This window comes from Anopheles ziemanni, chromosome 2 (genome assembly GCF_943734765.1).
Source record: "Anopheles ziemanni chromosome 2, idAnoZiCoDA_A2_x.2, whole genome shotgun sequence".
Classification (NCBI taxonomy): Eukaryota; Metazoa; Arthropoda; class Insecta; order Diptera; family Culicidae; genus Anopheles; species Anopheles ziemanni.
The window spans coordinates 91,879,055-91,899,493 of NC_080705.1; the positions used below are offsets into that span (position 1 = coordinate 91,879,055).

General features: G+C 43.9%; 3 protein-coding genes across 4 annotated transcripts; 1 reads left to right on the plus strand and 2 right to left on the minus strand.

Annotated features, from left to right (window-relative positions):
* Positions 1 to 529: 529 nt before the first annotated feature.
* LOC131294732 (protein eiger) lies at positions 530 to 12,036 on the minus strand. Its single transcript, XM_058322777.1, has 7 exons — positions 11,878 to 12,036; positions 11,534 to 11,635; positions 2,522 to 3,018; positions 1,961 to 2,132; positions 1,724 to 1,870; positions 1,393 to 1,653; positions 530 to 805 (listed from the first exon to the last, which is right to left on the minus strand). The coding sequence occupies exons 1-7, from the start codon at positions 12,034 to 12,036 to the stop codon at positions 530 to 532; spliced, it is 1,614 nt and encodes a 537-aa protein (XP_058178760.1).
* A 1,949-nt stretch (positions 12,037 to 13,985) lies between these two features.
* On the plus strand, positions 13,986 to 16,293 carry LOC131283165 (probable lysine-specific demethylase 4A). 2 transcript variants are annotated; one of them, XM_058312746.1, is made up of 3 exons: positions 13,986 to 14,183; positions 14,254 to 15,206; positions 15,277 to 16,293. In XM_058312746.1, the coding sequence occupies exons 1-3, from the start codon at positions 14,070 to 14,072 to the stop codon at positions 15,518 to 15,520; spliced, it is 1,311 nt and encodes a 436-aa protein (XP_058168729.1). In that variant the 5' UTR covers positions 13,986 to 14,069; the 3' UTR covers positions 15,521 to 16,293. The 2 variants fall into 2 exon arrangements, with proteins under 2 accessions (XP_058168729.1, XP_058168730.1); XM_058312747.1 differs by having other exon boundaries at positions 15,280 to 16,293.
* Positions 16,294 to 17,754: 1,461 nt separating this feature from the next.
* Positions 17,755 to 18,563, minus strand: LOC131294733 (uncharacterized). The gene is made up of 3 exons (XM_058322778.1): positions 18,104 to 18,563; positions 17,855 to 17,921; positions 17,755 to 17,764 (listed from the first exon to the last, which is right to left on the minus strand). The coding sequence occupies exons 1-3, from the start codon at positions 18,561 to 18,563 to the stop codon at positions 17,755 to 17,757; spliced, it is 537 nt and encodes a 178-aa protein (XP_058178761.1).
* Between the last annotated feature and the right edge of the window lie 1,876 nt (positions 18,564 to 20,439).

A 20,439-nucleotide genomic window follows, 5' to 3' on the forward strand; every position in this document is an offset into this window, starting at 1 on the left:
TACGCCTTTTCTCGTTCCGTGCTTAGTATGCTCTTTCACGTCGCTTTAATTCCACCTCCAAACGCCCGTTCCTTTTTGCGGCAAAGAAGGAGCACGTTTTACTATAAAAATATCACAAACCGTTTGCGTTCCGTGCCAGTTGCGCTTCCGTTTTCTTTGACCGTGCAAACAATTAGATGTGAAATTGATGTTGTGGTTTTTCGTTCCTTCGTCCTGCCAACTCTCGCGTTCTCTTTTTCTATGCCTGTGTTATCGCATCACTGTCCATTGCCGCTTTTCCTTTTCCAAAGACGACTGCAGTACGACTTCAAGCTACAAACTGGTTATTAAACACGTTGCTCAACTTAACGTTTAGGGAGTTTTAGTAAGAGAGAAATAAATACACTTATTCGTCACCGGCCGACCGGCCGACGGTCGTCGCAAAGGATGAGATAAACACGGCAACCGATTACTGGTCCGGCCGGCAACCATCGTCTACTTCTACAGGTACGATGCAATACAGCTTCGAGTGTATATATGTGCTGGGGGTTTACGCTTGGTGCTGCTGCTGCTGAGTCGTCAGCGGTGCCAGCCGACCCACCTTGAACGCACCGAAGAACGTCTTGTCCGGGTACATGACGTGCTGCCGGTGCGGGTCGACATCCTCAACGTGGATGCGGGTTCCGGCGGACTCCACCTTCACCAGGCCGGCCGTGAAGCAGGTGTTGGTGTTTTCGCCCTTCGAGTGCACGGTGCAGGATAGGTGGACCTGGTTTTGGACCAGCACCCTGAAGCCGTTCGTTTCGAACTCGTTGCTGTACGTTATCTAGCAAGGAAGGGAGCAGAAGTGCATAAACAGATTAACTATCAAGGTCGTCTATCTAATGGGTGGGTCTCAATGCAACAGGTTAGTTAGGAGCAAGTGAAAGTGAGTTCTTCATACTTTGGGTAACACCTTCATTTCCGTACCCACGTGAGTAATAATTATTATTAAGTGATACTCATTTTTCTTCATGATAAGATTTAGAAAACTTCAGCAAAGATTTTTGAGAAATGAAGAAATCTTCGAAGAATGCTGAGTTTATCAAATTATCTTCCAGGTGTAACAAATCATAATTGAAGCTCATAAACTAGATGTCACTTTAGGGTACTCCTGAATATCCTGAACTATTTTTAATCTCTGGAATCTATGTTTATTTAGGACGTAGATTTTCTGTGAAAAATTTGTAAAAATTCATGCCGGTGTTTCCCAACAACGCGTATGCTGGAAATTCCCAAAAATCATCCTTGTTTGTACACCCATCCGACCCTCCCTTCCCAGCACATTTTCCCAATTAATTTCGTGTGGAATGCTGGCACCCACGCGCCACTTCTATTATGGAAATATTTCAGCCGACCTTCGTGGTCACCCACCTGCGCGTAGATGTAGTACAGTCCCGGTTCCTGCACGATCAGATCGTCGTTCTCGAAGCGGAACGTGTTCGACTCAATCGCGTGCCGGTTCGCGTTGTCCTTCGAGGTCCAGTGCGTGTGGCGTTTGTTTTGGTGACGCATCCCGGACAGGTACTGCTTGACGAAGTGGACACCTTTGGCCAGCGGTTCCGAGGCGTGCTGCTGTCCGCCGGCCTTACGGTACCGCATCCGCACACGAGTTTCCGGTGAACGCACTAGCTCCTGCTAGGGAGAGAGTTAATTATTGGTACCTCTTTCATTCTGCAACTTTCTTTCCTTTTAGTGGACCGACCTTGTGTGTGCCAGGATTGCTGATCACCTTGGGAAATCTCGTTTGCTGTTGCGACTTTTCTCGCCTGCTTTCGCCGTTCGTACTCTGCACGCGGCTCATTCGGTTGATGATCTGTGCCGGGGCCTTTGTCGGATTGCCAGTGTTTAGCTGAAATATCACGGAGACCAATGAGCCATGAGTTCAGATTAATGAGAAAGTTCTATGCCTCGGTAAATTGTTTCACAGTATTCTACTCACCTCGTTGTAAGGATAATAAAGTGGACTGGCGGGAGAAGAGTATGCTGGGACCGGTGTGCTGGAGTCGTAATGATGCCGGCGATGATGCGATCCCTGCGGGAAAGGCCTAATGCTGATGGATCCGTACTCCTGCTGCTGGGAACTTGCCGTTCGCTGTGCTGCTTGTGTTGATCTACAATAGAACGTGGAGATCCACGAGCAAGAAGTGGTTCGAAATGAGATTCACGAATCGAATCTTGAATCCGATTCGTGAGATTCATGAACCTGTACGATTCACGATTCTCCACGATTCACGAATCTCCACGATTCTTTAGGGAGGCGTGGATTATGCGACCAAAAAAAAAAAAAAGGGGGGCCCTCAACCCATTTCTGGTAAATGACTTTTCTCCACTTGGTGCCCTCTCATTTTCTTCCTGGTTGTTTTAAAGCTCTAGCAAAGCCGAGTCGTGGAGATTCATGAATCTCTAACATGGAGATTCAGATTCATTGATTCTTTTCAAAGATTTATGAAGATTCATCTGAATTTGAATCTGATTCACACAACACTATATGGCTCCCTACCTGCTCTCCTCGTCCCAGCGAAACATGTCACCCGAGGTCGGTGGAGTGACCACCTCTACCGGTCGATGGCGCAGCTGCTCGAAGATTCGGTGCGGTTGGCGCGTCCGGTTACGCCTCGGAACGTACGGTTCGTCCACAATCGGCACCCCCTGCCGGGTGACGCCGGAAATGGACCGGGCGCGACGTTTTCCTCCTGCCTCCACCGCCGTCACGCTGATGTCCTCGGCTTCGTAAAGGGTACCGTCGTCCCCGTCGTACTCTTCGTCGTCGCCGTTGGTGTCTTCGTCGTCCTCGCTGCGACCCTGCTCGTCTCCGGTGCGTGTGTAATCCCTTCCGGCTGCCCCTTCGTCGTCGTCGTCCTCGTCGAGCATACCGCTGCTGGCGAGGCCACTTTCGAGCAGCTCGCTTGCTTCCCGCTCGCCGGGAAGGTCGAGGTCTAGATCCGGCTCATATCCGGCATCGTACTCGTCCGGATGAGCGAACAGTTCATTATCGAACTGAAGGACGTCAAAGCGTGGCGTTTAACGATGAGAAAAGGAAGGAGAAAAAGGAGAAGTAAAATAATTAGCAGTTCAAGAAAGGTTAGCACGAATAAAAAAAGTCAACATTCAAACTCGTTATTCGACGAATCCTGTCCTTGGTGCGTCACCATTAGAAGAAACTGTCAACCGGAACCGTAATGGTTCGTTTCGTTAGAAGTATAGTGTTATAATGGTTGGAACACTATCACTAGTAATTCATTAGAATAAAATGTCTTTTTAAGTGTAAACGTAAAGTGAGTGTCGCAGTAACAGTTATGTTATTTTTTGTGTCAATTTAAATAACAAACAAAATCTCTAAATATTGTGTTTTAAATAACACATTGTAAAACTGACAGAATAATCCAAACATCATAAACACCTCATAACCTGCCAAGAATTGGGGAAAACTTGAACAGCTGTGCGTGATGCTGGAAGTGTATGCTTCATAAGAAAATACACCTGGAACACATGGTTCTTTGGATGAGAATATACATCAGTGTCTCCGTTAATGAACTCACCGTATAGCGCACGAGATAAAATTTTGCCAGATGATAAATGACACACTTCACGTTAATTCCCTCTCGAAACGGACGCCATATTTTAAGGCCAATTTTTCTCGCGCAATATAAACAGCTCTTTCTTCTGAAAAGTGTTTTTTTTATAAGGGGGTTCATTTTTCTAATCCCGGCAAAGAGGTACACGAATTAAAGGGAAATCAAAACGCAAGACGATGAAAGGGATCGCTTCTTCGGCATCTTCTTGGCCACCCACGCGCGGCATTAATCATGGTCCGAATGATCGTGGAGTAAATTACAAATATTTTGAATAACCGAAAGGCGAAATTAATAGACAGCACGATGTCCGATCGGCTCCCGGGGCCATCTCCATTCCACTCTGTTCTTTTTTTTTTGTCGGGACCTCGTCGTTTATGCTTCGCATGGTTCTGTATGCAAGGTGGAACCATCTGCGTCATCAAAATGGGAGAAGTTTCTTGAACTTAGGGGAACGTTCGTTCTTTCTTGAAGTATTCTTGAGCTAAAATATACTCGCATTAAATTATGTGACTAAAAATAAACCGAGTTCGATTTTTTACCATTCGCTCCCGGCGCGACTACTTATTGCGATTATTTCTGCTCGTCTACAATCTTCCATTTTCTTCACAAACTGAAACTGAAGTGTACTGAGTTTGAGTATAATTGAGTTCGAAAAATCGATTTCCATTCCAACACCATACCAGAAGAATGCGATTACGATTTTCATTCACGACTCTTGCTAGTTTATTGAAAGTATTTAGTTTTTATAAAAGTCATAGTTTTCCTTTTATTTTCTTAGTAGATTATGTCACATAAAAAAACACATAAATAGTAAAAAAGTAAAAAATAGAAGTGGATGAAAGCTAAACTTGAGACGAACAGTTGCGTGGGTTACGCAAAGTCTTGTAATGCAAAAACAAATGGGGCAAACCTGAAGGTAAAGGAACTGTTGCAAACCATTAAATTGATGAATCAAAAAGAAAAGAAAAATCCTTCCTCTAATGAGTTTTCTTCTATTTAAGATCGAAAAGAACCGTATCGGCGTGAGTCCATCCGTGAGTGGGACATAAATAAAAGAGCTGGATAGCGTGAATGGTATTTTATGTAGGAATGTTGTTTATGAGTGCCTGCTCCGGACGAGCAACAGGCGGCTGGCGCCAGTCCGGAACTGGCCGGAATGCTTTCGGTGTTGATTCGCCCGACGATGAAGCAGCTGTTAATGCATGGTTTTAGCCTAGTTCGTATTCTAACGTTACTTTAATTCGAGAACTTGCTTTTTTGTATTGTATTATCTTTGTCATAGTAACACTTAGATTGTTCGAAGAAGTATTTATAAAGGATCCTAATACATTTACGCTTTTCTTTAGTGCTGTCGAGCATTAATCCTGTCCGTAAAATGATTCATAAATGTTTCACGTCAGCACATTATGGTTCGAAATATCAAAACTGATAGCCATAAAACAGTTATGGCGGCAATCTATAGTCATAATCTGTTCATAATTTTAACCGCGCCCTTTGCAAAGATGACTCCACCAACCTAACAGATGGAAAGAACAATGTTCAGAAACATCTTAAAATCATTAAGCATTAGCGTTATGGTTTAAAATAGGCACTGAATTTTTACTGTATACATCCTGTCGCCTCCGAACCGTTGGTCGATAACTCAACCCGATGGACACACTTGCGTCCTTGCAACCACGAGAACCACAGACGCGTCACTGACCTTCTCCGAAGTTAGTGAAATCGGAGGCGATTGAAGAGTGGCTTCAATAAAAATTATCATAACAATTAAAACTCTTTAAACAACGCAGCCATCACCATCAATTCCGCGGCCAGCTTCTCGGTTTCCTCCGAGAATGAGAAAAACTCATTGACCAGCGTCAACAACTATGGCGTTGCGTTTGCGTCGTTTCGCCGCGCTGCCTTATATCCGGATCCGCCGGCCGGAGTCCCACATGCCGGACATAAGGGTTTAAAAATAAGACATCTCTGTTGCGGGAGGGGAAATGTTAATGAATAAAAAATAACCACATCGCACATATGCGCTCGCGAGCAGCGGATCCGCGCGAGTGGCGGTGAAGCGATAAATCTTTCCATTTTAATGTTTTCGCGTGCTGCTGCTGTTTTCGTTAATTCTCTGTCTAAACTTTCTGTCCTTCTGGCTGTCAGCAAGATACAGAGAGGAATAAAAAAAAACAATGTGTTTGCAAGTTGTTTGTTATCCGACTTGTGTGACGTTCCTGCTTTTCCCCCGTAACAACTAGAATGGTTCGCCGAGCCGATGGCCGCAGCAATATGGCGTCTGCCCAGATGATAGCGAGTCTTTTGCCGAGCCACTATCTCAACCCTCGATGCTGCCTGTTGCCTTCGGCGGTCATATCATCGGGCGGTTCAAACGAGACCGAAACCGTTAATCAACCCGAAGGAGTGAGGGAAGAAAAAACCCATAAACGCCCAAATTCCAACTTGTGGTTAAGCAGTTGGTTCTTGCGGTTTTCCCAATCGCTTCCGTTCCCTCCGGACCTCCTCCTGGCCGGCAGTGTTTTCGGTTCTGTGTAGTACAAATGGGTAGCAAAAGTGATCGCATCGGCGTTTTCACGTCCGGTTGGCGTCCCATTCCTTTCCGCCCGATGGCGCGCTGCGAGTGAATTTGTTTATGAATCGTTACTTGTCACACCGAGTGGCGCCCGCTTCGGTTATTTATGCTCCTCGAGCGCATAGAAGCGTGCAGAAGCCGCGGCCGCATGGCGCTACCCTGTCCCAGCATGCGGTGTGTGTGATTAAGCATTTGCGAATGAATCCACAAGTTGAGTCAATGATAGTTGCAAATAAAAGACGAGAATCAAACAGAAAAAAGTGGTTATTAACATTCGGTATACAATATTGAAGCAACTCAAGTGGACGCGCTGTTATAAACGTTTCTAGAAGTCGTGGCCATAAGTGGTCTTAAAATAAATCCACATCATTCATAACTCCCGGGTCAATTTCACACCAATTGCGGTTAAAAATAAACTCATAAACCAAGAACAGTTTCATTTTTTTCAATAACCTCCCTTGAAACAAATATGGCAAAGCGGCGTAAGAAGCCACCACATCCACCTCCTTAACAAGTTTAATGCACTGCGAAACCGAGCCGAGTATAGTTGAAAATAGATTGCCGCCTCCTTACCTCTACAGCTGTTTCTGACGGGTTTGTTTACACGCGTAAACGCCTCTGCTCTCTGTTCGTCGCCAAGAGCTTCTTGTGCGTGATCTGAGGATCGTGTGTAACACCGAACGAGTAACCAATAGAGAGTGTCGGTGTTTATTTAATAACTCTTACTCAGAAGAAAATGATTCGCATGAAAAAGTCTACAGGGCGAAGGTTAGAATCAGTTCACTGCAACTCAACTGTTTGTTATAGTTTCCACTGAGCGCATGGTTAATGTTACGCGGGGCAAGTGTGTCAATCGGTTCACGCCTCGCCGACGCTATCACACCGCTTCGATCTCTGAAGCACCTTCAATCTTCGAACCTGCCCATCCGCAAGGCCCAGTGTGTCACGTTCGTTGGAAGATCGAATCCCTCGAACCCGCGTGTCGCCAAACGAAAAAAGGGAAGCGTTATAAATCAACGTCAGTCCCAGACAAACGGTGGCAAGAGTGACCAGCTTTAGTACCGCCATATTTGGCCACGAAAGTTCTAAAGGGTTATTCGGCGAGCGAATCAAAAAGCCCCGTTTGCTTCTCAGCGTACTATTTGATTCATTAGGTCCAACTCTGCAGACAACCCAATGGATCACAGCATAAGATGTAGTTCACGAGTTCATAATTGGATCTAGTTGTCGAGTAGAGCACCATGCGATGACCTTCTCCCGAAGGTTTCGGCGTGACGCGTTTTGTGGCGCGACTCTAGCGAGGCCATTTTCGATACTCACAAGCATTTGAATCATGTTTTTGATGTCATTCTTTAATCCATCTTTATAGATAGCAACTAGTTGAGCCTATAATTTTAACGTTGTTTGGCTTTCAAACCATGGTATTTAAACTCATTAATTTGGTAATTTTAGTTAAAAAATCTTCAAAAACTTTTTCCTTCAAACTTTAAGTATTATTTTGAAGACTAAGAACTCGATATCTTCTACAAAACGCAGAAAACATAGATTAAGACTTTTGAATCCCACGTTCACCGAAGGGATCAACTAGAATATGGCGTAATCACCCGCTTTTGACTTCGGAATAACCACACCGTATCCTTTTAGGAGGTAGAAAACCCACTCGGGCACGAAAACAAACCCAAACCGATGGTTGATTAGAGAATGTGCCATGTTTGTGCCACTCAAACGAAGAGATGGTCATTACTTGGCTCGAGAACTGGCACGATTTGGCGTCCGGCACTCGATTGCCGGCCGACCGATAAGCCCGGACCGAGTAAACGGCCCATTTGTGGGGCGGTCTGAGGGTTTGCACCGCACACACACACACACACACACAAACGAACTGTCAATAAGGACAATCAGCAAATGGTGGCGCCTTGTCGTTTCTCCGTCCATTACCGTACAATGATGTGAACATTTACCCATAGGTGAGGCGAGGGGTAGGTCTTGGACTTGCGAGGCTCCCTCGCTCACTAAACTTTTCCTTTTCCACTTGGTACAGAAGCTTCTGAATACTACCACAAACCGGCAAAAGGTCATATTGACCAGCTGGCGTCGGTACTCGTTTCTGTAAGATAGGATGCAATGTAAATTAAGTCGGTTGTACCAACATTTGATGTCGATCGAATTCTTCCGATTGAAATCCCCATTGGCGATGGTTTGCTGAGCCACTTCCCAACGTTTTCTATACTTTGGTTTACACTTTCGGTTCGGCTCAATTTGGATGATTTTAGAAACAAGAACATTTATTCCTTATTCCCATTGATGTTATTGCCGAGATCATCTATATTTTCACCATCCGGCTTGATTAAGTCCACTTGACGACAAATCAAGACGGATCATCTAAAGAATTAATTGATGGTCTTTCATGAGTGCATGCGTATGTGTGTGCGTTTGTGTGAACACGATGCACCGCCATGACACCGGCTAAAATGTGCGGGGTTCGAATTCGTTGGCCAAAGTCAAGGACAAACACAACGCGGCGCGGTAAAACTGTAAATGGTGACGCAAATGGTGCATGATGTTTACATACTGTCACACATGTACATACGCACTCGGTATTCCGCTTCCGTTCACGGTGGTGCCTCCTGTGGAACCTCTAATTTGTAGCGCCAGTGGGTGGGACGCCGTTAGAACCGATATATTTTAAAGCCACCATGCAGGGAAGATGCAGAACGGACGACATGATGAAAGCAACGGCAAATGGCCACGTTGAACTAATAAAACTGCCATTCTCCGGCACTGACACGAGCGTGTAGGTCCAGGGCGTCCCGTCCATCAGGTCTCACTAAATTCCGTCCATTCAGCGGAAGGAAAACTCAAAGTAACCAAAGACGATGAGTAGCATTTGGCAACAATTTGCGCTAATGGACTCGAAATTTTGTCATTTTTTCTTCAATTTGTTCAACTCTCTGTTCACTGTTGGCTTTGATATTACTTTGAAAATTGTGATTACTTACTTTGAAAAAGTACACGTTTCATGGTAAGGTATTTTCTCTCCAACTTAGTCGACTCGCGGATGCTTCTTATTAATGAGACAAAAATAGATTTTCCGGAGCAAACCATGTGCGGCACGGTTCGAATTGTTCGTCGTACGAATGCACTTGTGTTGCTGCACAACATGCACTTGCTATCGAAATTGTTTATGGTTCAGTCATTCGTAAACAGCTTGGCGTGTGTTTATGGACAGTTTTAAATCCTGGAAAAGACCTGGGATGGGGTCGGAGAAAGGGGTTTTAACTTGCTCGTAGCAAGGGAATCAATTGGGGTGGCTTTTAAAACGAGTCGATAATTACCCAGAATAAATACCGCACGCTCGGTGTGGAGGATGGAATCAACTATAAACAAAGTTCTTTTGGAGAATTTTAAAGCGTACCGGGAAAAACTTAACGCAAGGTGTAAAGTAGGATTTTATTGGTTCCATGTTTTTCTCTGTCAGAGTTTATCCTTCACTTGAATGTTAACCTTGGCAAGATTCAAGAAGTTGTTCTACAAGTTTGTTCAAATGTTTGACATCAAGTTTGATTTGTAAGCAGTCGACCCTCAGAATGTTTCGGTAATAGATATCAATTTCTAGTGATAAATTTTTCATTCCTTCTTCTGACTGATCATTTGTCTATCCGACCTATCGATGCTGTTCAAGAGAAGCCACCTCTTGTAAAAACTGAGAAGAATTCGCCTTGAGCTAAAAATTTCCCAGCGGTGAGCGCTATTTTCGTTTGGAAGAAAGAAAAATGTGCTTTTCCATGATGTCTTTCCCATTTCAGCGTACATGCTAGGCCTTTGGGGTCCTAGCGGAACATAAATCACGTCCGGTGGTGCGCTTGACCATTCGGCACGACAAAACATCCTGTCATAAACAGATCTGATTTGTAGTATGTTTCAAATTTCAACCTCCTTCACCCTCTCCCCCTGTTTGGTGGAAATTTGGTTACTTTGAGATCAAATTTTTATGATGCTGTTTTGCTTAAAATTCCTCGTAAAACGAAGACATCTCACCGCGTTAATAGTCGCCCCAGAGGAGACCGGTGAAAGGGTCACACGTATCCAAGCATGGATCGTCCGGCAGGCGTTGAGTTGGTAGAGGACATTAAAATGATTTATCAAATAGTTATCGAAGCGTTAAAGTACAAAGTGAAATCGTTACGATCGAATTCGCCACTAAATTGAAACCGAAAACATCCTCCTCCATTGAATGACATCTTTTTGACCTACGAAACCAAGATAAAATGTGTCTCTGTTTTGCAAACCAACCTAGCATATGTTTTTCCATGTTCAAACCCTTATCATGATGTGTCATGGTTCACATGAATGATCCACATAATGAAAAGAGGCCATTTCGGCAATCATCTGCAATGGGAAGGTTCATTTGAAGCCCTTCTTGCCCTTCACCGATGATCCAGTGAGGTCCGGTATTTCCCGTGCAGGAAATTTGATATAAACACCGGGAGCCAATGAGTCACCAGCCCAAAACACAGAGTGAAAAGAATTTATCAGTGTCATCAGTGAGGCCATTGAGGGTCAAGCAAAGGGACGGAAATTTAATTTTCATTACTTGCACGCTTTGCCATTCGCCTCCAAACTATCGGCACATGTGGGTGCATTGTAGGTTTGTTCAGCTTCTTGGAAGACTATCGCCGATACGAGGGCTGCGTGACTGCTCGGTCTAGCATGACTCGAATGGTTGCTGTCAGCTGCAGATGGGTCAAGCATTAAGCGGTCCGATAATTGGCAGAAAGTTGTTTGAAAGTTTTGCAAATCGAATCGCGCTGGTCCCAGCATTCTAAAGCATATGCCTCGTTGGTAGGCAAAAAGCTTGTGCCTATAAAAGGCACGTTCTCAGATTTCCGTAAAGTGATCTTCATAAACACATCACACCGTCGAGACATTCCCTGCTGCTCCAGTTAAACACATTATGTCGTTGCCGCCACCAAAACACAGTCTCACCGCTGGGACGCCATTCCCGGTTTTTGCTCACAGTTTTTGGAGAGCTTTGATTTAATAGACATCGTCTTTTGCACCCACGCGTCGCGGTCGGATTACGGTATGCCGCCGACGCCACGGTGTTGTCGATAAACAGTTACCCTTCACATCTAGCTCTTCCAGACAGCCCCCAAGTCATTGGAATTGTACACATCCGGTCATCTCCGGTGGCCATTTGTTCACTTTTTGTGATGGCCCGAATTTAAGCGGGTAGACCCCTTGAGAAGATTAAATGTCGTTTCAATGTGCGGAATGCTGACTGCAGAATGTCGCTCGTTGTCCCTCCATTGGCGCTGGCATTTGTTGGTATTTATACTTGTAGTGATTCTGCTGCACTTACCTCGTAGTCGTTGAATTCGCCAGCTCGATTGTACTGTTGCAGTTGAAGCTTGAGGTCGTCGACTTCTCGCTGCAGGGCAGCTGTTTGGCCCAAATGCCAAATCTGCGAAAATTGAGAGGTTATTCGGGATGGTATGAACAATTTTAAATATATTGGAAACTCCCACTCCTTTACTCATGGTTATGCCATAAATTATAACTAAAAGTTGATGTTTTTAAAACATTAGTTGATGTGGAGCAGCATTCCTTAAGTGTTCTGTAGCACTTTCTCCATTTTGCATAATCGAATATTCTATATCACGAAACTACATTTTCCGTTGGGAGTTGTATGGTCTGCTGACTTACCTGTACTCCGATCAATGTGCCACAGACTGCAACAATAAGAATGCATCCCAGCACCACTAGACAACGCTTTGCATTGGACTTCTGTTCACAGTGCGCTTTCAGATCCGCTGCCGTGGCGTTCGGTAGATTGAGGAACGGTTTAAGCGACTCCGCCGTCATGACGAAGCAGTAAAGGATGTCGACTAATTGACCGTCAGCAACTAACCCACTGCTCTATAAAACGCGTTACTGAACAATAAAAGACACGAAGTTCACCAATAAACACACTGTCACCAAACGCGCCTCACAAATCACTAACTAAATTTTTTAGTAACTGCCGATGCTGTGGCCACTTGGGACACGTTTCTGTAATCCAACAGCTTTACGCCGTATCGGACTGGTGCTCAAGCCGAAAAGAATACAGCCGTGAACTTGGGTTATTTTATGGCGCCATTCTCAGCAGTCGCAAAATCACTTTCTTCACAACTCTCCTCCTGCGGACATCGGCACTCGGGAAGTTCGGTACTTGCACAAAGGGACAAACGCACACCCGCGTCGCGATCTTGAAGCGAAATGAGGGAACAATTAGAAGCGCATTCCAACTCGAGCGCCGTCGAGCAACTGAACGCTTCGATCAACTGTGCGCGCTACAAAAGTGATCTTAATTCTCATCTTAAAGACGATCATTTACACACACTCTCTCTTTTTTTATTCTCTTCCTCTCTCGTTCGCATCGTCTCGATGCTATCTTGAGGATTCTATCTTGCTACGTATCGCTTTCTTTCACCCTTCGTCATCTCATCGCCCTCGCGATGCGATGATCGTAAATTCATCTTGGGCGCATTTCTTTTTGCGCCAAAAGCAACCATTTGATGGAGGCATCCTGGTGTCGTGCAAATATGACGCCACGTGACCCAAAGGGTGACGATAGTTGCTTGTCGAGTGGACTATCTCGAATTGCGTTTAAATGTGTAATGTGTCTTCTAAAATGAGATTTTACTAATTTCAACCAACGACATATGAAAAAATAAGAAAATGGCGTATGTGCAATACTTATTAACATTCTTATAATGACGATAACGTTTGAAATTTTTGTAAAGTTCAAAATAGAAATCACAATTATCGATTACACGATTACAAATTAATAATCTTTATATTTTAGATAAATTTAATTCATTCAGCGTACTTTGGCGTACATTTTAGATCATAACCTTGCACAGAAAATTTCAATGTTATTGTATCCCTGCGCAAGATCAATCTAAGATCGATCCAAGATCCACAGACACGCTTAATCACTTGACCAGATGACGTTGGCGCCTGTCGGTTTGCCGATGGCTCAATCAAAGTGTATTATTTTCACACAAGTAGCCGTAGAACGGAGGTCATTTGCTAGCACTGGAATGCGCTGCATGTTCGGTAGCACCAATGGATCGTGAAATGAGCGTATGATAATAAAAGTTAATGTTATGTATCGTACCCTCGCACTTGGTTGGTCAGCATCTTATTGCGACTAACTTGGTTGATGTCAACGAACGCATCAGAGACTAAGTGGATATGTGAATCACAAACCAATTGGGGTAGGAAACAAAATTATTTAATATCAAAAAATGGTACTGGTTTGAAATGTGTGCATTTGTTCTTAAGCATAAAAGAAACTCAATATTCGAGAAAATTAAGTTCAAAAAATATTTAGTTATTACCGAGTCGGTAATTCAAAGTCCGTTTCAAATTGAACGTCCGTAATCAGAAGCTAGTCACTAGCGCCACCTGCAGGTAATTTCGTGCTGTCAACAGCTAATTGACAGCGGAACGTCAAACGGTTGGGTCAACTAGTGGGGAAACTGAATCCCTGGGATTCGAATCTTTTGATTCAGATCTATTCTGAGATCCGTTTCTTTGAATCCACATCTCAATCCATAATCCAATCATTTTGAGTCGATTCAAATAGTTTAGGATCAAGTCAGAATCGAATCAAATCAAGTCCCATACAAATCAAATCTGAATCGAATCCCAATCGAATCAACCCTTTGGAACGAGTCAGTTGGGATTCAAATGCTTGAAATCCGTCTAGGGATTGAATCTTCGAATCTTCGGAATCCTGATTCTGCCAACACTAGAGTCAACCAAAACAAACGAGAAACCAGCGAAGAAACGCGAAAACAAATTTAGTTTGGGGATGCAATAAAAGGAGAAGCCTTTGCATCTATCCAAACATGACAACACCGAGAATAATGGTCTTTCGACCAACGTGGGAAGAGTTCCAAGACTTCTCCGCGTACGTGGACTACATGGAATCGAAGGGAGCACACAAGGCTGGGCTGGTAAAGGTACGTAAAGTGTATGGTACTTCCTTGGCATCCGTCGTGCGGTTGGTCGGTAATTGTGCCTTACTTTCAGGTTGTTCCACCGCCGGAGTGGATTCCGCGCAAGCAGGGCTACGACATCAAAGACATAAACATAAACATTCGCACTCCCATCGAGCAGGAGGTATCCGGGAGGCAGGGTATTTACCAGCAGATTAACATCCAGAAACGTGCAATGACGGTGCAGGAGTTTTACGAGAAAGCCAAACAGGAACGGCATGCCACACCGAAGCATTTCGACTATGCGGATATAGAGAAGAAATTTTGGAAAAACATTACGTATGTGGCACCGATCTACGGCGCGGACGTACCGGGCAGCATCACCGATCCGGATGTCAAAGTGTGGAACATCAACTGCCTGGGAACCATCCTGGACTACGTGAATGCCGATTATAATATTTCGATCGCCGGTGTGAACACCGCCTACCTGTACTTCGGCATGTGGAAGACCACGTTCGCTTGGCACACGGAAGATATGGATCTGTATTCGATAAACTATTTGCACTTTGGGGCACCGAAAACGTGGTACGCGATTCCTCCCGAGCACGGGCGGAAACTGGAGAAGTTGGCTGAACGCTTCTTTCCGGCAAACTACCAGGAGTGTAAGGCGTTCCTGCGCCACAAGATGACGCTCATCAGCACGCAGGTACTGAAAGCGAATGGCATCCCGTTCAACAAGATTACTCAGGAGCCGGGAGAGATTATGATAACCTTCCCGTACGGTTACCATGCCGGGTTTAACCATGGATTCAACTGTGCGGAATCGACCAACTTTGCCACGGAACGATGGATCGAGTACGGCAAGCGTGCGTCGGTGTGCAACTGCCGGCCGGACATGGTGAAAATTTCGATGGAAACGTTCGTCCGTCGCTTCCAACCGGAGCGGTACGAGCGTTGGCTAAGAGGTGAAGATTTCGGCTACCATCCGGAGGACCCCACCAACTACTATGCGGCACCGAAGCCAATGCTTCCCAAAAATTTTAAAAGGTATCATCCAAGTGCATTGAGTTCAAGTTTGTGAAGATTAACACATAGCCTTTTTCTTTGCCTCAAACAGCAGATGTCCCGATGCGCCAGTGCCGCAGAAACGTGGCTGTGCTCCGCTAAAGATGGAGAAGAAGAAGACAGTGAAAAAGACGAGCGAAAAGGCGAAAGATAGACTGAAATCCGTCTGGAGCAAGCTGGAGGGTCGAGAGTGCGGTGTCGCAACCGATCTGCTCATCGATGGACCGGTCAAGAGCAGCAACAACCTTCGCTTCCATACGCAAACCATTAACTTGATCAACAACAACACTGTCTAGTGTTGAACCGTAGCTACGGATGGTGTTTCGTAGGCTTCAGTTTTGGCATACATGTTTGTCGTATGGAATCGTAACAAACCGAGCGGCCGGATTTTCTTTCAGTGTTGACGGACGTTATAAATTGTAATATTAATTTCGTATCGGTAAAATATCTTAGTACTAGAAGGCAAGTAGAATCACCCGGAGAGTGTACGCAATAGACGTACTGTTCCCAATTAGCATGGAACCAAACAGTGTGGTCGGTAGTTAGGTAATTATTATGTTTCAAGTATTTTTTGTGTTTTGCATCGCTCAACTCCTATAACGAAAAAGAAAAACAGATCTCACAACGGATTATGACCCCCCTAGCCAGATCTGTTGTTCGATGAACCATAATGAATCATGAATTTTTTTTTTTTCTATTTGTTTGATGTGCATTTTTTAAACAAAATTTTGTGTAAGAAAACATTTGCCCTCACCTTTCATGTGTAGTGTTTAGTTTCGGAAGAGCTTCGGAGGAGAGTAATGCAACCGTAAACGGAACGAGAATAGCGTTCCACCAAAGTGCGATACTTGACGGAAGAAGAGTTCTAGTGCGATGATAGAAAAGGCCCCTCCTGCCTTGGGATAAGTATTTGCATTAGGGACGGCGGTAGAATGGGGACGAAAGACTAGAAATCCGCCTGCAATAAATATAATCATTCGTTCATCTGCAACAAAACCTTGGTGTAGTTTTGATCCTTTGCTGTTGGACATTTTAACACAAGAAATCGATGAACACTTCCGGCGGATGCACGAACGACAGCTTTCGAAAACAAGCGATATTATTTATGGCGATAATGATTACAACTACCATACATATATATACACATATACAGCATCTTATATAGGTTTTTTTTTCAATGAGCTTGAAACATTACATGCCGTTGGATTAATAAATAGATTGATGTTTGATTTTGTTAGTTGTATATACCGTCTTTTCCAACATCTTTTATCTCTGCTTTCAAACATAGTTTTCTCATCGAACTCAAGTTACACTTCGCAATTGGTTTGCTTTGCCATAGATTTACTTGAAATATTTTTTTGTGTTTTTATCATCTTGAAATAAAACCAACATCGACACACTTAAGTTGTTTTGTTCTCGTTCCCTTCCAACATTTACCATATCTTTCCCGAGCGGCTATCAGACGGTTTCGGATCATTCTGGTTAAATTTCAACGTCCGTTTGATTCTTATTTTGTGTTTGATTTCAAAGTCTTTCTTCAGTTTCTTGGTTTTTCATCGCACAGGGTTTTTGTCTTAGCGCTAACATAATCACTACCTAACTGCAATTTGCACATGTTTTCTAGGCGAATGGGGATGTGAATGAGGGTAACTAAAGCTAATAATACGAATAGTATGTTTCCTTTTGGCTCGTGCAGATAATTTAATTTGTTGTTTTAGTGTATGAAGTGTATGGTACCGTAAGCCTAACCTATCCAACGAACAAACGACGCTGAGATGCTGTATCGCCTGCAGGCTGGGAGGGCGTTGAATGAAGTTACACAAAAAAAAAAACAAAGAACTCTAAATACTTGTTCATGTTCCAACTGAGCTGTCCTGCTTTTGTCATGCCGCTAATCCTAATTAACAATCTACGCGTCGCCCAAACCGCGGATGTCGCAGGCGTAAACGGGTTTGGCACGTTTCGTAATACATTAAGTCCTGTTTCTCTTCATTACTGTTTCCCTCAGGTTGCTATATTCCATACTCGCTCGCGTTTCATTTCTTCTATCGTGAATATCGAGAATTGTGAATAGATAAATTTAAGTAACATTTCAATAGTTTGTCAATCAATAATTTAAGGTATCATAAATAATTAGATTTTTTGTCTCTCGTATTTTTGTTTCTTTTCCGTTTGATACATATTTGATCGTTGTCTGGGGTGGGGTGCAGCCCAGGAACAGATTTTCCTTCTACGTTCCCTAGCAATAATTTTGCCCCCCTCGGACGGTGCCGTGTGCCGCTTCTCTATCTTTTGCGGCTATCATAGTTCTATTTAAAATGCTTTACACCAACTTAGGGGTTAATGTAGCTAAACGTTTCATCTCGATTCTCCAACTGAGAAAGGATGATGAAAATAGAGTTTTCATCAGCATGGCATAATTGGGTATGTGTGTTTAAGTGTATCTGTGTGCTCCATGCGCTGCTGCAATGCGCCAATGTGTTCGCTGGGTGACATTTTCGTATCCTTAATTCATGCGCAGTCGTTTTATTTAGTTCCAGCTGTGGGAGAAAAAATTCAAGAAGATGGAAAAACAAGATCAGTTTATGCACGGTTTATGTCGCTCTAAGGCTGCTTCGGAGGATACTTACAATTGCGGAAATCGTTGGTTACGCTTGCGTCCCATGTTGCACAATTTGAAATGGCACAAGGACATGTCTACAAAAGGTAAATGATAAAACAGTGCTTTTATTCATTTGCTCAACAACTCACGACTTTTAAAAAAGCAAGTTGCACAGTTTGAAATAGCACTTGTGCTTTACTAAAAAATTAAATGATAAAATAGTTTGTTTATTGATTTGTTCGACAGCGTTTGGGGTAAGGAAGTAGGGAATACTTACAGTGGTGATTTCTCTTTTCGTTTTTGCTCTTCTGGTGCGGGGCTTCCTTCTGCGCCGGTTCCGTTTGAGCCACTACGTCATGACCGAAGCCGTTCAGAGCACGTCCATTGTTGGACACGATGCTATCGTCCACCGCCGCCATCGGGTTGTCCACGCCAAACTCCGGCCGTAACTCGTCCAGTATCGAACCGTCCTCCAGCAGGGAGTTGCGAGAATCGAGCAGTTGCTGCTGCTGTTCGCGCTGCTGCTGAAGATAGTTTTCCTCGCGCTGCTGGCGTTCCGCCTGCACCGACAAATACTGCAGGAAGCGGATCTCCTGGTTGTGGAACCGCTGGAACTCCTCGGCCAGCTTGCTGTACAGTTCCGCCGGCGCTTCCGGTTCCATCGGTCGGGCTAGTGCCTTGTACGGGCCGGAAATCGCCAACGACACCAACACCATCAGCGTCCAATGGGTAATCATTTTGACTACTTTCTTCAGTGCCTACCGTAGGCTATCAGACTTCCGCCAACCTTGTGGATTGTTCCGCCAACGTCTGCAAGCAAGAGAAAACCCGACGAGGTGGGCTGGTTAGAAATGTGTACTCAAGAATTATCGGCCACTTTTCGAATGTTCAAATTTGTTTTAGTCAAAAAGTTTGCATCCTTGATGTTGTACTAAATTCCCCTTTCCATCCTTCATGTGCTACCAACTTCCGTTGCTTGAACCTCTCTTAAAACAATTAGAATTCGATGTTTTCCGAACTGCACGAGCAAGTTTGCGCTGCTAACAATCTCCCTAATTATTGTTAACCTACCGCTTCTCCTTCGAAGCAGCGAGGTTTCTGCCGAAATAAAAACTCCAGACTCCTCCGTCCACCACAGCAGAAGAAACTTCTTGCCAACACTTTCTTAATCAAACCTCCCACACGCTTCCTTTCCTGTCGCACGTCCATTCGTCAAGGATTGTGGCAAAAGTCCTGCATGCTTTTTTGTTGCCAGAAAGTTCTAACGCTTTGCTAACAACTAGGTCTGCGAAAGTCACGTTGCGTAACGGTAGGTTACCACTATTACACGGTGTATGCATTCGATGTCGGTGCATTCGGTGCAAGTCAAGTTATGCCTGGCACTTGTACAAATTCACACCTTACCTGGACCTGACCTTGCACGCAAACCCGTGCCCGGTTGGTCAAGATCAGTGATTCTTTGTTTCGAAAGTAATACATTACCTCCTTGGGGGTTGTTACAATCCAACAAAGAATAATTGTTTTGAATTAAATACAACAAAATGTTCAAAATGCAAGTTTGTCTAATTAAATATTCAAAATTTCCCCAAAATTTCAATAGCAATCAGTAGGCCATTTAAAAGTAGAGAAAAAAATGGCTTAAATTTGACTTCGATTTAAAAATCAATCAACACCAACATGTAAGTTTAACAGAAGTATAGTAAGGATCCTTCACTCATTTTTAAATACTAGAACTGAATCTGTTTTTCTGAAAGGTTTGCCGTTTCCTAATTCAACTGAAAATAATCAATTGACGGAAAATTTAAATGCAAATGAGACTAATACAAACTGTGTGGATAGGAATGGAGTTGTATTAAACGATGAAAAGCTTTTTTTTTAACATCCACATAATCAAATATTCTTTTATTGGAGTTGGTGCTTTTGCCACATTCAACTTCACGACCAATCGGAGCGTTCCGATTTCTACTCTTCGCAATCCATAATACCGTATCATTATGATTTATTTCTTTTCCGTGATTTATTCTTTTTTCCCTCAGGTTACTTAGCCACGCCCGCTTTGCAATATGTAAACTTCGCCGCGTGTGGAGCATTCGGGTTTTTTTTGTCTTCTTCGTCATCGACACCATTTTCCTACCCATTACTGGCGATGCACTTGGTCTCCCACTTCCGATTTTGATTTTTTCTCGTTTGCCTTCCACCTTTTTTTCTAGAGCGTTACTTTATGCGCATAAAGAGGTAGAGTGATGCCTCAAATGATGAAGTTGTAGGAAAAAATAATAGAGTGATAAACTTTCCTAACAACTGCCATCAGTCAAGGGGTGAGAGAAAAATGACCGTCTATTAACATTCGTAAGGATAATTAGTAAAAGAAGAGTTTAACATATTTGACGGCGAAAAACTCCATGCAAACGGCAGTTAAAGTTGTGGCGAGTGAGCAAAAATGAATGAACGACCGCATATCGCTATCGGGCGCATCGAAATCGTACGATTCGCGTTGTCGGGTCGCGACCCGCTACGAGGCGGGAATCCACGTCACCATCTTGCGAAACCAAACATGATCCTCCGAGGTTGCGATGACGCGAATGACGTACCAGCGCGATTGAAAGGCGAATA